General features: G+C 50.0%; 1 protein-coding gene across 9 annotated transcripts in view; it reads left to right on the top strand.

Annotated features, from left to right (window-relative positions):
* Positions 1 to 2,473: 2,473 nt before the first annotated feature.
* The window catches only part of CHD4 (chromodomain helicase DNA binding protein 4), a 30,530-nt gene continuing 16,602 nt past the window's right edge, over positions 2,474 to 16,401 (top strand). For 4 of the 9 annotated variants that reach the window (XM_049624965.1, XM_049624964.1, XM_049624963.1 and 1 more), the window contains exons 1-22: positions 2,474 to 2,619; positions 3,489 to 3,666; positions 7,325 to 7,446; positions 7,665 to 7,880; positions 8,095 to 8,213; positions 8,339 to 8,580; positions 8,830 to 8,957; positions 9,204 to 9,339; positions 9,492 to 9,670; positions 9,860 to 10,099; positions 10,621 to 10,824; positions 10,947 to 11,152; positions 11,526 to 11,657; positions 11,738 to 11,834; positions 12,690 to 12,881; positions 13,579 to 13,779; positions 13,945 to 14,082; positions 14,359 to 14,480; positions 14,575 to 14,748; positions 15,100 to 15,241; positions 15,327 to 15,458; positions 15,574 to 15,691. In XM_049624965.1, the coding sequence (XP_049480922.1) occupies positions 3,567 to 3,666; positions 7,325 to 7,446; positions 7,665 to 7,880; positions 8,095 to 8,213; positions 8,339 to 8,580; positions 8,830 to 8,957; positions 9,204 to 9,339; positions 9,492 to 9,670; positions 9,860 to 10,099; positions 10,621 to 10,824; positions 10,947 to 11,152; positions 11,526 to 11,657; positions 11,738 to 11,834; positions 12,690 to 12,881; positions 13,579 to 13,779; positions 13,945 to 14,082; positions 14,359 to 14,480; positions 14,575 to 14,748; positions 15,100 to 15,241; positions 15,327 to 15,458; positions 15,574 to 15,691 (3,340 nt within the window). In that variant the 5' untranslated portion in view covers positions 2,474 to 2,619; positions 3,489 to 3,566. Of the gene's footprint in view, positions 2,620 to 3,226; positions 3,352 to 3,488; positions 3,667 to 7,324; positions 7,447 to 7,664; positions 7,881 to 8,094; positions 8,214 to 8,338; positions 8,581 to 8,829; positions 8,958 to 9,203; positions 9,340 to 9,491; positions 9,671 to 9,859; positions 10,100 to 10,620; positions 10,825 to 10,946; positions 11,153 to 11,525; positions 11,658 to 11,737; positions 11,835 to 12,689; positions 12,882 to 13,578; positions 13,780 to 13,944; positions 14,083 to 14,358; positions 14,481 to 14,574; positions 14,749 to 15,099; positions 15,242 to 15,326; positions 15,459 to 15,573; positions 15,692 to 16,401 lie in introns of those variants that run through there. The other 5 variants (XM_049624967.1, XM_049624966.1, XM_049624968.1 and 2 more) reach the window with 4 other exon arrangements.

Raw genomic sequence — 16,401 nt, 5'->3', positions numbered from 1 at the left:
AGGGTTTTTTTTTTTTTTTTTTTTTGGATGGAGAATGAGGCTGCAACAAGATGAGGTCATGATCTCATGGTTCATGAGTTCCAGCCTTGCATCCAGCTCCGTGCTGAGTGTGGAGCCTGCTTGGGATTCTCTCTCCCTCTCTCTCTCTGCCCTTCCCCTGCTTGCTCTCTGTATCTTTCTCAAAATAAATAAAAATAAACTTTAAAAAAAAGGAGGGCAGATGATATTATAGGATTTCAGTATTAGAAACACTGGATAGCTGAACATTGCTTTCCAATGAAAATCCCTTAGTTTGGTAGGGAACAGATAGGAGATATCTTGATTACCCATCTATATTGTAAATCCTTTTGGAATACCTTCCACCCTCTAGAAGGACTATTAAGAACCTCTACTGGGATCTGATCTCTTCTCTCTCTCTCTCTCTCTCTTTTTTTAGTTTATTTATTTATTTTGAGAGATAGAGCAGGAGAGAGGCACACAGAGAGAATCCCAAGTAGGCTCTGCACTGCCAGCCCAGAGCCTGACTCGGGCCTTGAACTCACGAACCATGGAATCACTACCTGAGCCGAAATGAAGAGCTGGATGCTAAACTGACTGAGCCACCCTGGAATCTGATCTTTCCTGAGATCAGTTGGGATTTGTTTTATTCTCTGTAACAGGAAATGGGAAATAGCACTCAGTAGTTCTTCCTGGACACTGGATATTCTATCTTCTCTCATAGTTTGATGGATTATTTATACTTCTTGGAGGGAGGCATCTGGGGTCCTTGCATTCCCCATGGTGTCCAGCTTGGTGCCTTACTAGGTACACAGTTGTCGACGTCTGTTGGATGAACATGAGTAGTAGCAGTGAGTGAGTAGAGGGAAAGCAGGTCTAGACTCTTGGTATCTATATAGAAGGATCCTCATTTCACATTATGGTGGAATGTCCATCCATAGGAGTGACCCACGTGTGTTGATGAATGGACCACCTGACCTGGGGGAGGCAGGGTGAGGTGGGAGGAGGACTGCTGGAATGTTGAGAAATAGTCTAAAGACTCCTTTCTAAAATAGGAGTTTATAATTATTATGGGATGCTGTGGGGTAAATTAAACTTATCTAAATGGCTCATTTGGCCAGCATGGTATTTGATTGGTCTTACTCAAAACTAAGAGCTGGAGGTAAGTATCTGGAGAATAACTGGATTTTGGTTGGATTGCGTGGGACCCTGGGTTGACTCTCAGTTCCTGAGTGTCTGGAAATGGTGAGATGAGGAAAGGTAGGGTTTGTCCTAGACAGCAAGAGGCTTTATGCCAGGATACTGCTTTGGCCCAGAAAGGGATGAAGGTGTGTACAAGTTGGGGCGGGCACAGGGCAGTGTGGGTAGCCTGCTTCACCCTTGTGGCTCTGGTTGTTAGAATAGACTGACAGCCAGTGGAGGTGGGGGAGGTATGACTATGAATATTATGGGATGCCTGGCTGGAAAGGTATAGGGGTGGTGGCTGGAGATGAAGCATTATGGGATGTGAGGCTGGGTTGTGCTAGGAGTATTATAGTATGTCTGGTGGACCACAGGCTCCTTGACATTATTATGGGATATCAGGGTGTGGGGTAGGGGAGTAAAATTATGGGATATCTTTCCAGTGTTAGAGGAAAGGAGATTAGATGACCATCTCTGTAGGGTGCTGATCATTATGGGATATGTCTTTGACAGGGAGAAGTGGTTATCATGAGCTGTGGAGTTAGAATGAAATGTGTGAAGGCTGAGGGTGCTGGTGTGAGGATCTAGACCCTAGCCTGAGCTGCCCTCAGCCCCTGCAGGCTAGGGGGTTGGTTATTATGGGATGCCAGTATAGAAAGTAGGAAACTGATTATTACGGGATGTGTGTGGGAGGAGGCCGAAGTGTCCGTTGTTGTAATGTGGTGGGGGGGTGCGTTTCTGACTATTATGGGATATCAAACTGGGGGTGGATGAAGAGTGGTTATTATGGGATGTCTGTGGGGGATGGGGATGAATATTATGGGATGTGAGGCTGAAGTGCTGGGAGGGGTGCTTATTATGGGATGGCCATGAGAAGGAGAGGTGACGAATTATTATGGGATGTCAGCATTAGGGCCAAGAGTGAAGAAGTTGGCAAAGGGTGGCTATTATGGGATGTCTGAGGTGGGGAAAGGGTTAGTTGCAAAAGGTCTGCAATATTATGAGATGTCAACAGCCTTGGCATATAGGTGTATGGAGTGCGTGTGTGTGGGGGGGTGGTGTGTGTGTGTGTGTGTGGGGGGGTGTCCGTGTGTATTATGGGATGGCCAGGAGGTGGGTGGTTGCCCGGGTGACACGCGCGCGCGCGCTCGAAGGGGGCGTGGCCAGTGGTTGCCTGAGCGACGAGGGGGCGGGGGTTGCCCGGGAGACCTAAGGAGGAGGGTGGCGGTAGTGGAGGGGGGGTTAGAGTTGGTTGAGGTTATTATGGGCTGTCCGTGGGGGGGCGGGGCCTGTGCGGTGGGATTTCCCGGCCGGTGTTTCGGGCCCTTTAAGAGGCGACGCCGGAGCCGGAGCCATTTTCCCCCCTTCGGCCGCGGCGAGGAGGAGCCGGAGCGGGAGTGACACCGGGCCGGACCCAGCGCGACCTGCGGCGGCTCCGGGGTGAGGAGAGCGCGGGGTTCCCAAAGAGACGCCCCTCTCAGCCCGACCAGCCCCCAGGCTCATCCCTCCACCCACCCCTTCCTCAGACGTCCGGGACTCGCGGACCGCCCCCTGCTTGGAGGAGCTGACCCTTCCTTTCCTTGGCCTGCAGGGCGCCCTGCCCCCCCCTCCCCCGCCCTAAGCCGGCCGGAGTCTTGCTCCCCTCGACTCCCACCTCGGGCTTGGTCTCCCACAATGCCCGGCGCCCGCCCCCTCGCCCTTTGCTCACTTGCCCCCCGGGACACGTGGCCCGGCCCCCTGCCTGGTGGGCGCTCCCTCGGCCCCCACGTCCCTACCTCCAGCCCCCTGGAGCCCTGAGCCTCCACGCCCCCTCGGCCCCGCGGCTCCTCTGGAGAACCTGAGTTTGTCCCAGAGGACAGCCTTTGGAGAGCTGCCCTGTCTGGGGACTGGCCCCTCCCCAGGCGCAGGGAGGCGCCCCCCCACCCCCAAGTGACCTTGTGTCCCCGAGCGCCTCGCTGCCTGCCGCCTCCCCCGGCCCCCCCCGCGCCGCGGCCACTCGGACACCCCCTCCCCCCGTCACACCCTGCTCGGTCCAGCCCGGTTTCTCCCCTCCCCAAGCCTGCACCAGCCTGCCCTCGGGGGCGTCGCTCCCGTTCATCTGGGGGGGCTCCAGTTGGGGAGCCGGCTTCCGGGCTGCCCTCGAGGAGTGTGGAACTAAGTTCAGCCTGAGTGGTTCGGGTGCCCTGCTAGGGTGGCTGGGGTGGGGGGGCCGCTGGTGGTGGTGGGCGGAAAGAGCGGGTGGGTGTGGGGGAGGGGGACAGTGCGCGTCACTGACTGTTCTCTCTTTCTTCCCCCCCTCCCCCGCACAGTGACTCGGGCCAGTGTAGAGGGCCCCAGGCCGCAGGCAGGAGCAGCTGGGCCAATTCCCTGGCCGGGAGCGGAAGGGGATGGCGTCGGGCCTGGGCTCCCCGTCCCCCTGCTCCGCGGGCAGCGAGGAGGAGGATATGGATGCACTTTTGAACAACAGCCTGCCCCCACCCCACCCAGGTAACATCTTCCCCAAGGGCCCAGGGCAGGAAGGAGGCATTTGGGCCCTCCCTAGCGACTCTGGTGAGGCAGGGTTGAGTTTCTCTCTCTCTCTCTCTCTCTCTCTCTCTCTCTCTCTGTGCAGAGTCTGAGGTGGAGGGCATCCGAAGGGAGTGGTTCCCTTCTGCGGAGCTCTTGTGGGAGGGGGTGGAAGCCATGTGCCTCCTGGGCTCTGGGACCAAGATGCAAGCTTGCTGCACTGTCTGGTCTTCAGGAATGCTATGCAGGTCCCCGTTGAGGGAGCTCTCTGGGCTGGCAGACCTTACCTTGTGTGGGTCCTTGGAGAAATGCAGGTGGCTGGGACCGCGGGGGGCGGGGGGTGGGGTGGGTGGGGGTGGGTGTTGAGGATTGCTTGCTGGAGACCAGCCGGGCATCTGTGTTAGCAGGATCTTGTGGTTGCTGCTGTGGAAAGGAGAGAGGGAGTGCTGGTTACTCTCTATCTGATTATTTTTAGCTTCTGATCAGTTACCGGTTTTCTGTGCTGTCTCAACTGTGTGAAGTTTGAATTGCGCTCCTCAGCTGGGTTGTAGAGCGCTTTTAGCCTGCAGGTTGCTGGAATGTTTCAAGTGGGGAAATGATGGGGGCTAGGGGTAGGATGTCACAGCCTGAAGGTTATACTAGGGAGCACCCCCTTTCTCTGGCAAGTGGAAATAATCCAGACTTTTTTTTTCTTAGAGGCTTCTACCTCTGCGCAGGTAGCCTGGGGTTTGGGCTGGTGGCCTGAAGTGTTTGTGTAGGTGTGTTGGGGGTTGTTCTGTCTGTGTTTGGGGGTGGCTCCTTGGACTGGCCAAACTCGTATGGTTATAACCATCCTGCCTGATTGGAGTAGCCCTTGTCTGTTCTCAAATGGTGATTGATGTCATGCATCTAAGTGGATGTCTCTCTCTCGCCTGTCTTTCCTTTTTCAGAGCCCTTAGCTAAGTCACCTATTTGTTTCCTTGACCTTTTTTTTTTTTCCAGGTGTTTGTTTTTTTGTTTTTTTTTTGACATGCCATTTCTTTATTCTCTCTGTTTATATTTACTTATTTTTTTTAAGTTCCGGAGCTTGCTGGTTCTGTTTTTGTTTCCCATCAAACATTTTTCACTTCTGCCTTCTTCTTAGCTCCAGCAGCAAGTTGAGGTGTTCTGGGAAAGATGTTTCTACATTGGGCATTTTCTAAATGGAAAGTCTTCATTTGAAACTGGGGTCTCTTTGGAGAGGGGCAGTCGTGTTACTGAGTCTTCAGCTGTTGGGATGAGAAACTTAGGCTTGAGTCTCATCATCCTTGTGTAGGGCAAGGTGGCAAATTTCTGTGCTGTTGCCCGAGGTGGGGGTGGGGTGGTGGTATTAGTAACCTGATCTGATCCTTTCTGTGAGGGGCGAGAGAAGTAGACTAGTGCTATCTAGCCAATATTGGTTCCACATCTTGGCTTCCCATTGGGGCTTTGGTCTGGGGCTGCCCCCCCATGTTGATTGGGAGCTGTGCAGGCTCCCAGGGTGAACTCTGCCCCAAGCTGTAGCATGACCCAGTTTTTCCACTTGCCACACCCCATTCCTGCCCCTTTCCCAAATCTTCTTTTATGTCTCAGCCACTTTGCCGCTTGTCATGTCAGCACATTATCTGCCTGAGAAGTTTGGGGGTCTTATGTGGATGGGTGTCCCCTTCACTTGCTTGGGCTTGTCCTTGTGCCCAGCTCCAGCTTTTATGGAAGGGAGGAGGACGAGGAACCGAAAGATGTAACTGATTAGTGAGGGGGACGACATGGGGATTGCTGGGGAGCAGCCTTAAGAAAATGGTTCTTTCTGGTAAGATCCAGGCTGGTGTTCCTTTCCCAAGGGAATGGGAGGGGCTTTCTTGTGCCTGGCCTGATCCTGGGCTGAGTGGGGGGAGGCTGATGGTGCTTTGTCAAGCTTAATGTCTCATGTTCCCTAGTATCTGCCTTGCTCAAGAAGGGCGGAGTCAGAAGCATATTAGGGCTAGTTCTGGGGGTCAGGAGCGAAGAGCATGTGTAGGATTGAAGGAAGCATATTATTGTCCAGCACTGTCCAGGTGCTGCTCCTTTTTTCTTGGTGTAGACATCACTCCCATATGATGGATAGGTGGCTCCTTCTAATCCGTGAGAGGTGGTTTAGGATCTATTGCTTGGACTCTTGGGGAAGGTAGGTGGTGAGGAGGAAACTGAGTTTCAGAGACTTCTGGTGGGTTCCCATTCCTCAATGTAAATCTTTTGGATATCAGAAATTTGAGGTTTTATGTTCTGACCGCAGCTCTACTGAGCCTTTGTTAAATCTTAGTACTGATGATTGAAACAATTATTATGATTGAGGGAGTAATCTCGTCCCTCTTGTAGTATTACCTTCATGTCTGTCTTGGGTTTCTTTGCGTAGGACATTAGAGTGGCCTCTTGAGAACTGTGTCATCCCAGAATAGGTGTTAGGAGAAGTGGCATGTGGACTTGGGGCCAGGTAGTAATTTGGGAAGTCTTTGTGAGGGTAGTCTTTCCCCGGCTACCTCTATCAACCCCACCCCCCTCCCCTGCTACTTCCTGTCTGTCCTATGTTGGCAGCTGGGTGCCCTGGGCTGGCTTCTGCGGTCAGGAGCCATTTTCCCTCTCTTCAGTGGGTGAGGCACTCCCTCCTTCTCTCCACTCCCTTCTCCACTCCCCCCCCTCCCAGGGCGGGGGTGGCTTAGGAAGAAGGAGAGAGAGGAGGGAGGAGGGAGCTGGTGTGAATGTGTGTTAGTTACAAAGGAAGCTGCCTCCTGGCCTTCTCCTCCCCCTCTGTGCCCCTTCCCACCTATCCCTGCCCAGGAGCTCTCAGTATTACCCCAGGCTTTGTGTGTGCTCCCAGCCAGGGGAGGAGGTGGAGCCAGATGGGAGGAGGATGGAGGGGGGGGCGGTGTGTGTGTGTGTGTGTGTGTGTGTGTGTGTGTGTGTGTAGGGGATGGTGACAGCTGGGCTGATTTGGGCCCCTGGGGAGAAGAGGCTACTGACCCAGGAGAAGCTGGGAGGAACAGTGGAGCTGGAGATGGGGAAAGGAAATTATGTTTGAGAGTGGGTGTGATATTGGGCTGGCAACTGAACCTGGGGCTTGGTGGGGGGTGGGGTGGAGTTGGTGGTTTTGAGCAGTGATGACCCAAAGTGGGGAGTGAAGGGTGTGGTTTATGGGACCCCTGAACTGATACCATTCTGGGAATGTCGTGAAGGTGTATTCTCTTGTTTCGGCCTTCTGGGTAGGACCTTTCATTCTCACTCCCTGGTTTATAGAATACTTGGTGGCCAGTTACAGGAGAGCTAGACCTATTTCTTTTATTTGGTTAACTCTTAGCAGCTTAATTCAGCTGCACTGGTGAACATATAGAGGACTCCTATTAGGGATGAGGGAAAGGAGGCAGGGGTCTGGACAGCTGCCTGAGGTGGGCCTGCTCTGGCCTGGCAGGCCTATTTCGGGTATATACAGCTCTCTCTTTGTCTGTTTTTGTCCTGAGTATCAGCTTCCTTCTGTGGAGAGTATAGCAGTTCTCTTCAGTGGAATCTGGGACAAGAGGTGGGGGAATAAAGTCTAAAGCCTCTGGATTAGGCTCTAACCTTTTGCTATTGATCTATTCTCTACCTACCTTTCTCTGCCAACTATGTGTAGAAAATGAAGAGGACCCAGAAGAGGATTTGTCAGAAGCAGAGACTCCAAAGCTCAAGAAGAAGAAAAAGCCTAAGAAGCCTCGGGACCCTAAAATCCCTAAGAGCAAGCGCCAAAAAAAGGAGGTGAGTGGGTGACTGGATGTTTTGGGGAATAAGAGGAAGAACGGAGGAGCTCTGTGAAAGGTTGAGGCGTGGGGTGGGGGGCGTGGTGGCGTGGCATTTGTTTCTTCTGGAGTGGTGGGCCAGGTCCTGGGGATGAGCCTCAGGGCTGTCCTGAGGTCAGCATGTGTGTAGCATGTGTGTGTCTGTCTCCCTCTCCCTCTCCCCCTTCCCTGCTCCAGCGTATGCTCTTATGCCGGCAGCTGGGGGACAGCTCTGGGGAGGGGCCGGAGTTTGTGGAGGAGGAGGAAGAGGTGGCTCTGCGCTCAGACAGTGAGGGCAGCGACTATACCCCTGGCAAGAAGAAGAAGAAGAAGCTTGGACCTAAGAAAGAAAAGAAGAGCAAATCCAAGAGGAAGGAAGAGGAGGAGGAGGATGACGATGATGATGATTCAAAGGTGCCTGGATCTCTGTCCTCTTCCCTATGCTTGCTGTCAACTTCTGTCTTTTGTCTCCCAGATACTCCACTGCCCCTTAGAATGTTTTCTCTCCCTGTTTATAATGATTTTCTCTCCACTCTCCTCCCCTGGTCTTACAATCTTTTGTTTCAACCCATTCCCTGAGCAGGGGTGGGCACTAGATGTCAGGTGTTTGACCTTGCTCTCTTTGCAGGAACCTAAATCGTCCGCTCAGCTCCTGGAAGACTGGGGCATGGAAGACATTGACCATGTGTTCTCAGAGGAGGATTATCGCACCCTCACCAACTACAAGGCCTTTAGCCAGTTTGTCCGGTAACAAGAGGGTTTTGGGGCTAGGGGAGGAGAGTGCTTCTGTAATCTCTTTTCACTTCTCTTTCTCTCTCTCTTTTATTCTTAAACTTTTCCCTCTTTGCTGTTCTTGTCCATCTTTCCACCAGACCCCTCATTGCTGCCAAAAACCCCAAGATTGCTGTCTCCAAGATGATGATGGTTTTGGGTGCAAAGTGGCGTGAGTTTAGCACCAACAACCCCTTCAAAGGCAGTTCTGGGGCATCAGTGGCAGCAGCAGCGGCAGCAGCAGTGGCTGTGGTGGAGAGCATGGTGACGGCCACTGAAGTTGCACCACCTCCTCCCCCTGTGGAGGTGCCTATCCGCAAGGCCAAGACCAAGGAGGGCAAAGGTGAAATGGGACCCAATGGGACTGATGTGGGTTTGGGATATAAGGACAGAGAAAACATGGAGATGCTCTTCTGTCAGCCCAAAGATAGAAGCGGGAGGGAGGAATGAATCTTGGATTTAGGAGGGACATTTGGGAAGCTGGACACGGGGAAACCAGCTCAGGTAGAGAACACTTTACTGTCTTCCCCTCTTTCTGCCCTTTGCTGTGCATTTGGATTGTATGATCTTACTTGCACTCTTCTGGTTTTAGGTCCCAATGCTCGGAGGAAGCCCAAGGGCAGCCCTCGTGTACCTGATGCCAAGAAGCCTAAACCCAAGAAAGTAGCTCCCCTGAAAATCAAGCTGGGAGGTTTTGGTTCTAAGCGTAAGAGATCCTCGGTGAGAGCCCAGCCTATCCCGTTGGTGAGGGTGCCAAATCTGATAGGATGTTACCTATGTCGGGATCTAGCCTTCACAGTAGGCATGTAAGCATGGGGAGAGTTGGCCCTAGAACAAGGTGACTAGGCTCCTTACATGATAGTCCTTGCTGGGATTCTAGCATCCCTAGTAAAAGAGGAATCCCTTCTCTAGCACTCCCCTTCCCTTGGCTTCAACCTCTAACCTTCTCCTTTTTTATTCTGTCAGAGTGAGGATGATGACTTAGATGTGGAATCTGACTTCGATGATGCCAGTATCAATAGCTATTCTGTTTCTGATGGTTCTACCAGCCGTAGTAGCCGCAGCCGCAAGAAACTCCGAACCACTAAAAAGAAGAAGAAAGGTGTGTTTCTTTTTTGTATCTGTGTGTGATGGGATGGGGTGGGGATGACTGGGGAAGAATCTCCCTAAGGAGATAGGAGTTGGTTTATTTTAGAGGGGGTGGGGGGAGGTAGTTTTTTTCTAATAACTGGGCTTTCCCTCTTCCTTGCCCAGGCGAGGAGGAGGTGACTGCTGTGGATGGTTATGAGACAGACCACCAGGACTATTGCGAGGTGTGCCAGCAAGGCGGTGAGATCATCCTGTGTGATACCTGTCCCCGAGCTTACCACATGGTCTGCCTGGATCCGGATATGGAGAAGGCTCCTGAGGGCAAGTGGAGCTGCCCACACTGCGTGAGTACCTGGCCATTGTGGCTTTTTGGAACCTTCAAGAGGAAGGGTGGGGTGATCAAAGATCTTTAGGGCTTGGGTGGTGTTGCTGCTGTGGACTTTGGGAAACATTCAAAAAAATGATGAGTGTGGTTCAGACTTGGGTGGGTGGGTGGGGGGTGGTAATAATCTGACTCTGGACTTTTACTGCAGGAGAAGGAAGGCATCCAGTGGGAGGCTAAAGAGGACAATTCGGAGGGTGAGGAGATCCTGGAAGAGGTTGGAGGAGACCCTGAAGAGGAGGATGACCACCATATGGAATTCTGTCGTGTCTGTAAAGACGGTGGGGAGCTGCTCTGCTGTGACACTTGTCCTTCATCCTACCACATCCACTGTCTGAACCCCCCACTTCCAGAGATCCCTAATGGTGAATGGCTCTGTCCCCGTTGTACGGTGAGTTAACTGACCCCAGCCAGGGTGGGATGTGTGGATAGTGTAATCTAGCAGAAGGGTTTATCTCTTCTATACGTAGGCATCAGGAGGCTGAGGTGCAGGAGAGGTCATTGGAGAACTGTATCTTTTAGCCCTGAGATAGGTATTTTCCTTTCTCATGCAGTCTGGGGATACTTTTGCTTGGGAAAATGTAGGACTAACTTTGAACAGAGGAGTTGATGCTCTGCCAGCTCTCTTAAGGAGAGTAGAGCAGTGTTCTTCCATCCTAGAGCATCCATTAGGTCTTGGTAGTTTAGAATGGTTTAATAGGGCCACTTAATTGCTTTTCAGTTGCTTCATAGAGAGGAGTTCTAGGCTCCAGAAGTGGAGAGAGGGAGTTCTATTATTCTTTACTGGAATGGTTCTTTTTAAAATGAGAAGTGTTATTTTAATAATTCTTTGATAATGTTGAGGCTGTGGGCTGTATCATTTCCTCCCCTTGGTAATGATTTGGTGTTGAATCAATCATCTTTTTCTCTCAGTGTCCAGCTCTTAAGGGCAAAGTTCAGAAGATTCTAATCTGGAAGTGGGGTCAGCCACCATCTCCCACACCAGTGCCTCGGCCTCCAGATGCTGATCCCAATACTCCCTCCCCTAAGCCCCTGGAGGGGCGGCCAGAGCGGCAGTTCTTTGTGAAATGGCAAGGCATGTCTTACTGGCACTGCTCCTGGGTGTCTGAACTGCAGGTAAACCTGGGAAGGCTAGAGATCTGGGGGCCACAATGGAGAGGGTCATGAAAAACAGCCTTGTGGATGGAAGGAGTGAATGCCACTCCTCAGTGACTGAATCAACCCCTTTCTGTTTGCAGTTGGAGCTGCACTGTCAAGTGATGTTTCGAAACTACCAGCGGAAGAACGATATGGATGAACCACCGTCTGGGGACTTTGGTGGTGATGAAGAGAAGAGCCGAAAGCGCAAGAACAAAGACCCTAAATTTGCAGAGATGGAGGAACGTTTCTATCGCTATGGGATAAAACCTGAGTGGATGATGATCCACCGAATTCTTAACCACAGGTACCAGAGGAGCTGGGCCAGACTGGTGGCTGTCTTGGGCATGCTGGAAATAGGCAGCATGTCCACCGGGAGACTGCTGCCAAAGGAATTGAGGAAACAGATGTCACCAGTAACTTAAACTTGGAAGAGATGTATGCTCCATACATTATTATTAACTGACTGAATCCTGGTATTTGAACCATAGAAGACTAGATAGATGTAATTTTAGGTCCAGAGACTGGTATGGTGGAGACTCCATATATGTGGCATTTGGCCTTCCTAGAAGTCTGTTTGGAACATACATTACTGGCAGTATTTGAAAGCGAGGCTTACTTAGGAGAAGAGGAGCATGGCCTTCTGGTTCTGAGGACTTTTTTTCTCCTTGACCTTGCAGTGTGGATAAGAAGGGCCATGTCCATTACTTGATCAAGTGGCGGGACTTACCCTATGATCAGGCATCGTGGGAGAGTGAGGATGTGGAGATACAGGACTACGACCTGTTCAAGCAGAGCTATTGGAACCACAGGTGGGTGACTTTGGTGAGGTGTGGAGTTGGTTCTTACTGAGAAGGACCTTAGGCAGCCTTGTGTTGTCTGTCTTCTTTAGGGAGTTAATGAGGGGTGAGGAAGGACGACCAGGCAAGAAGCTCAAGAAGGTGAAGCTGAGGAAGTTGGAGAGGCCTCCTGAAACTCCAACAGTTGATGTGAGTTGGGGCAGAAGAGGGAGGGCACAATTTGTTGGGTTGGACGATATATCTTGTGTCCTCCAGTCTATCGATGGCACTCTGCCAGTAGGAACTTCAGAGCTAGAATGCTTCCCCACTTCTCCACATCTCTGTGAACGAGGGAAATGCTAGGATCATTTTCTCTTTGCATCATCAGAAAAATAAAAACATAGGACATATGCTTTCTACGATTGAGAAAGTGTTAAGAAACTTATCGGAACCTGGGTCTTCTGACCCTTAATTCAGGGTTCAGTTCCTGTGGTTTTATTTGTGTAATATAATATGAGGACTGTTAAGGTGAAAAAGATGACTCCAGGGGGAACATATGATTATTTACCTGGTGGCTCCTGTGTAGTAGAATTATTGTATTGCTAGGGAGGCTATGATGTGTCTTTCGTGAGATTGTAAGACCAAGATCTCTGATCGCCTGATAGGTTAGTTGCCTTGCTTCCTGGAGGATACTAAATAAAACACAAAATTACAATAGCTATTAAGGATATTTTCCCCCTACATTTCTTTTCTTTTCTTTTTTTTTTTTAGTGTTTATTTTGAGAGAAGGGGGCAGGGAAGGGCAGAGGGGGGGAGACCGAGGATCCAAAGTGGGCTCTGTGCTGATAGAGAGCCTGATGTGGGGCTCGAACTCGCAAACTGTGATCATGACCCAAGCTGAAGCTGGATGCTCAACCCACTGCACCAACCAGGTGCCCCTCCCCACAATTCTTTGTGGCTCTTGAGGATCTAGTGAGGATGTGTGAAGAGGAGGCAGCTTCTTTCTGTCTTACGGAAGGAAGGGAGTTCCTGGCCAGCTCTTCACTTCTTCCTTTCATTCTTCAGCCAACAGTGAAGTATGAGCGACAGCCAGAGTACCTGGATGCTACAGGTGGAACCCTGCACCCCTATCAGATGGAGGGCTTGAACTGGTTGCGCTTCTCCTGGGCTCAGGGCACCGACACCATCTTGGCTGATGAGATGGGCCTTGGGAAGACTGTCCAAACAGCAGTCTTCCTCTATTCTCTCTACAAGGAGGTACGAAAGTTGGGGCTGTGAGGTTTTTGTGTATGGGTATTTCGTGTTCGTGGTCTTTTCACACAATGAGGAGAAAGAAAAAAGGAAGAAAAAAATTGGTCCCAGACCTTGAAGAACACTGTGGGATGACATGAAGATAGACGCTTTTTTTTTTTTTTTAAGTTTGTTTATTTAAGAGACAGAGACAGCACGAGTGGGGAGGGACAGAGAGGGAGAGAGAGAATCTCAAGTAGGATCCACACTGCAGCTCAGAGCCTGATGTCGGGCTTGAATTCACAAAACGGAGATCATGACCTGAGCTGAAACCAAGAGTCAGATGCTTAACCAACTGAGCCACCCAAGTGCCTCTAAGACAGACATGTGTACATAGAGACAGACTGAGTGGATGGAACCTTGGGTAGAATCAGTGGTGGATGCATAGAGCCTCAGTCCTTGGGGGGAGAATACCTGTTGAGATGAGCAGAGTTGTGGGTGGAATTAGCATGAAAAGACTTCTAGGAAGAAATTGGGTTTTAAACTCCCTGTAAAGGCGAGTGTGACTTTGTGGGAAGGAGTAGGCAGGGCGTTGAAAAGGTGAGGATAGGAGCAGCAGCACACGTGCCAGCCCTCAGCTGGTCCTAGTGTAGAGGTGGGCGCTGGGCCAGCATTGTGTTGGGGCCCTCAGTCCTTATTCTGCCACTTCTCTTCTTTCTCCAAGGGTCATTCCAAAGGCCCCTTCCTAGTGAGTGCCCCTCTTTCTACCATCATCAACTGGGAGCGGGAGTTTGAAATGTGGGCTCCAGATATGTATGTGGTGACGTATGTGGGTGACAAAGACAGCCGTGCTATCATCCGAGAGAATGAGTTCTCTTTTGAAGACAACGCCATTCGTGGTGGCAAGAAAGCCTCTCGCATGAAGGTATCTCACTGGGAGGGAGACCACCTTAGAGAGTTGTTGCTGTGGGCTTAGTCTGCTTAGAGTGGGGTGAGGCCGAAGGATAACAGTTGGGGGGAGGGAAAGTCCCTTGGGTTTGCCTGCACTGGAGGAGTTGAACATTAGTGACCGGGTCACCTGCTTGTGCAGAAAGAGGCATCTGTGAAATTCCATGTGCTGCTGACGTCTTATGAGTTGATCACCATTGACATGGCTATCTTGGGTTCCATTGATTGGGCATGCCTCATTGTGGATGAAGCGCATCGGCTCAAGAACAATCAGTCAAAGGTGAGAAGGAAGTGGGGAGGGAGGTTATGGCCTCCAGTTTTAGTTTTTTAGTGCCACCTACTCATTAAGGGGAGTGTTAGGAGGAGAGGAACTGGTCAAATGGCTTCTGCACTCCTTCCTTACTTGTGATACTCCTTGGTGGTCAGACCTTAAAAGGGAGATGGAAATGGAGGGGAGATGGCAGCTTAACCATTGGGCAGCAAAATAGCTTAGTTTGGAAAGGTATACTGGAGCCCTCTTTTCACTGAATTTTATCTTCTCCATCTGCTTCTCCAGTTCTTCCGGGTCTTAAATGGTTACTCACTTCAACACAAACTGTTGCTGACTGGGACTCCATTACAAAACAATCTAGAAGAGTTGTTTCATCTCCTCAACTTTCTCACCCCAGAGAGGTTCCAGTAAGTGTGTGTTTATCTGTAATCAGCTGATAATTCTGCTTCTAATTCTTCCTGTTGCCCATTTCCTATATGACTGTCTTTTCTTTTTCTGAAGCAATTTGGAAGGCTTTTTGGAGGAGTTTGCAGACATTGCCAAGGAAGACCAGATTAAAAAACTGCACGATATGCTGGGCCCTCACATGTTGCGGCGGCTCAAAGCTGACGTGTTCAAAAATATGCCATCCAAGACAGAACTGATTGTGCGTGTGGAGCTGAGCCCCATGCAGAAGTAAGTCAGAAGGGACAGAAGCACTGACTCCATTTTGTGGATAGACATCTACTAGTTTGCCAAGTGTTTCTTATTCCTCCCTGCATTCTGCTTCAAGGCATCTGGTGACAGGAACAAGCAAAGTCTACAGAAACCTAATTGTTTCTAGTCATAGTTCTTACTAAGTACTTTATTTAACATGATGGTGTTTGTGTTGTTGGTGTTGGTGGTGCTTGTTAGGTTTCCTTAGTCCTGAAGCAAGATATGTTGGAAGGAAGATCTCAGACCTTGGGACTGTCTTGGGAGTTGTATAAAGGTTATAAGTCCTATGAAGGCTCTTGAATCTGACTTCTCTTTGTCTTGCCCATGTAGGAAATACTACAAGTACATCCTCACTCGAAATTTTGAAGCACTCAATGCTCGAGGGGGTGGCAACCAGGTCTCTCTGCTGAATGTGGTGATGGATCTTAAGAAGTGCTGCAACCACCCATATCTTTTCCCTGTGGCTGCGATGGTATGTTGTGCCTCCTCTCGTTCTTCACTGGGTTGGAATTGCTCCATTTTGTTCAGCGTTCTTTTCTTTTTGCTTCTTTCTTCAGGAAGCCCCTAAAATGCCTAATGGCATGTATGATGGCAGTGCTCTAATCCGAGCATCTGGAAAATTATTGCTGCTACAGAAGATGCTTAAGAACCTTAAGGAGGGTGGGCACCGTGTACTCATCTTCTCTCAGGTATTGTGTGGGAGGAGCTGGGAGCTTTGAGAGGGAGCAGTAGACAACCCTCAGTGACGTGAGGAAAGCAATTACCATCTGACTCCCCTTTAATTAAACTCTGCTCCTTTTCCAGATGACCAAGATGCTGGACTTGTTGGAGGATTTCTTGGAACATGAAGGTTATAAGTATGAACGTATTGATGGTGGGATAACTGGGAACATGCGACAAGAGGCCATTGACCGCTTCAATGGTAAGAGGAAAGGAGTACCTTCAATCCAGGAATTCTCATTGACTCATGTCTTTGGATGGATTACTTGTTCTTGTGTATCTGCTTTTCTGTGTGGTTCTTTTGAGTTTTTGTCAATTGATATGGAAGAATTAAAGCTTTTGAATGCCTTGATTGGAAGAATGTGTTGAACTATTCCTAGCAGATTTTTTTTATTTTGTTGGAGTCTTCGTTCTTTCTGCTGGAAGAAGAGCGTTGTATTTAATTAACCCTTTTCATTGTATCTTGAGGCCCACAGAGGGAGCAGGACTTAACCCAAGCTCAATTAGCAATTTCGTGGCAGACTTGTCTCCGTAGCCACCCCTCCCCCCTCCTCATTTTTTTATATTGTTTATTTTTTTAAAAGGTTATTTACTTTAGTAATCTCTACACCCACCATGGGGCTCAAACTCATGACCACGAGATCAAGAGTTGTACGCTCTTTCTGACTGAGCCAGCCAGGCGCCCCCTCATTTTTTATTTTAAAATAATTTTGGACTTAAAAGTCGGAAGAAAATAATACAGAGTTCACATATATCTTTGCTCAACTTCTCTTAACGATAACAACTTATATAACCACAGTACAACTGTCAAAAGCAGGAAATTATGAGTGATGTCATACTACTAACTAAGCTGTAGACCTTAATTGAATGTCACCAGTTTTCCTCCTAATGTCCTTTTCCTGTTTCAGGATC

Source organism: Panthera uncia, chromosome B4 (assembly GCF_023721935.1).
Source record: "Panthera uncia isolate 11264 chromosome B4, Puncia_PCG_1.0, whole genome shotgun sequence".
NCBI classification, from domain to species: domain Eukaryota; kingdom Metazoa; phylum Chordata; class Mammalia; order Carnivora; family Felidae; genus Panthera; species Panthera uncia.
Note: the sequence above shows the minus strand (reverse complement) of the source record. Positions and strands in the feature narration are given on the sequence as shown.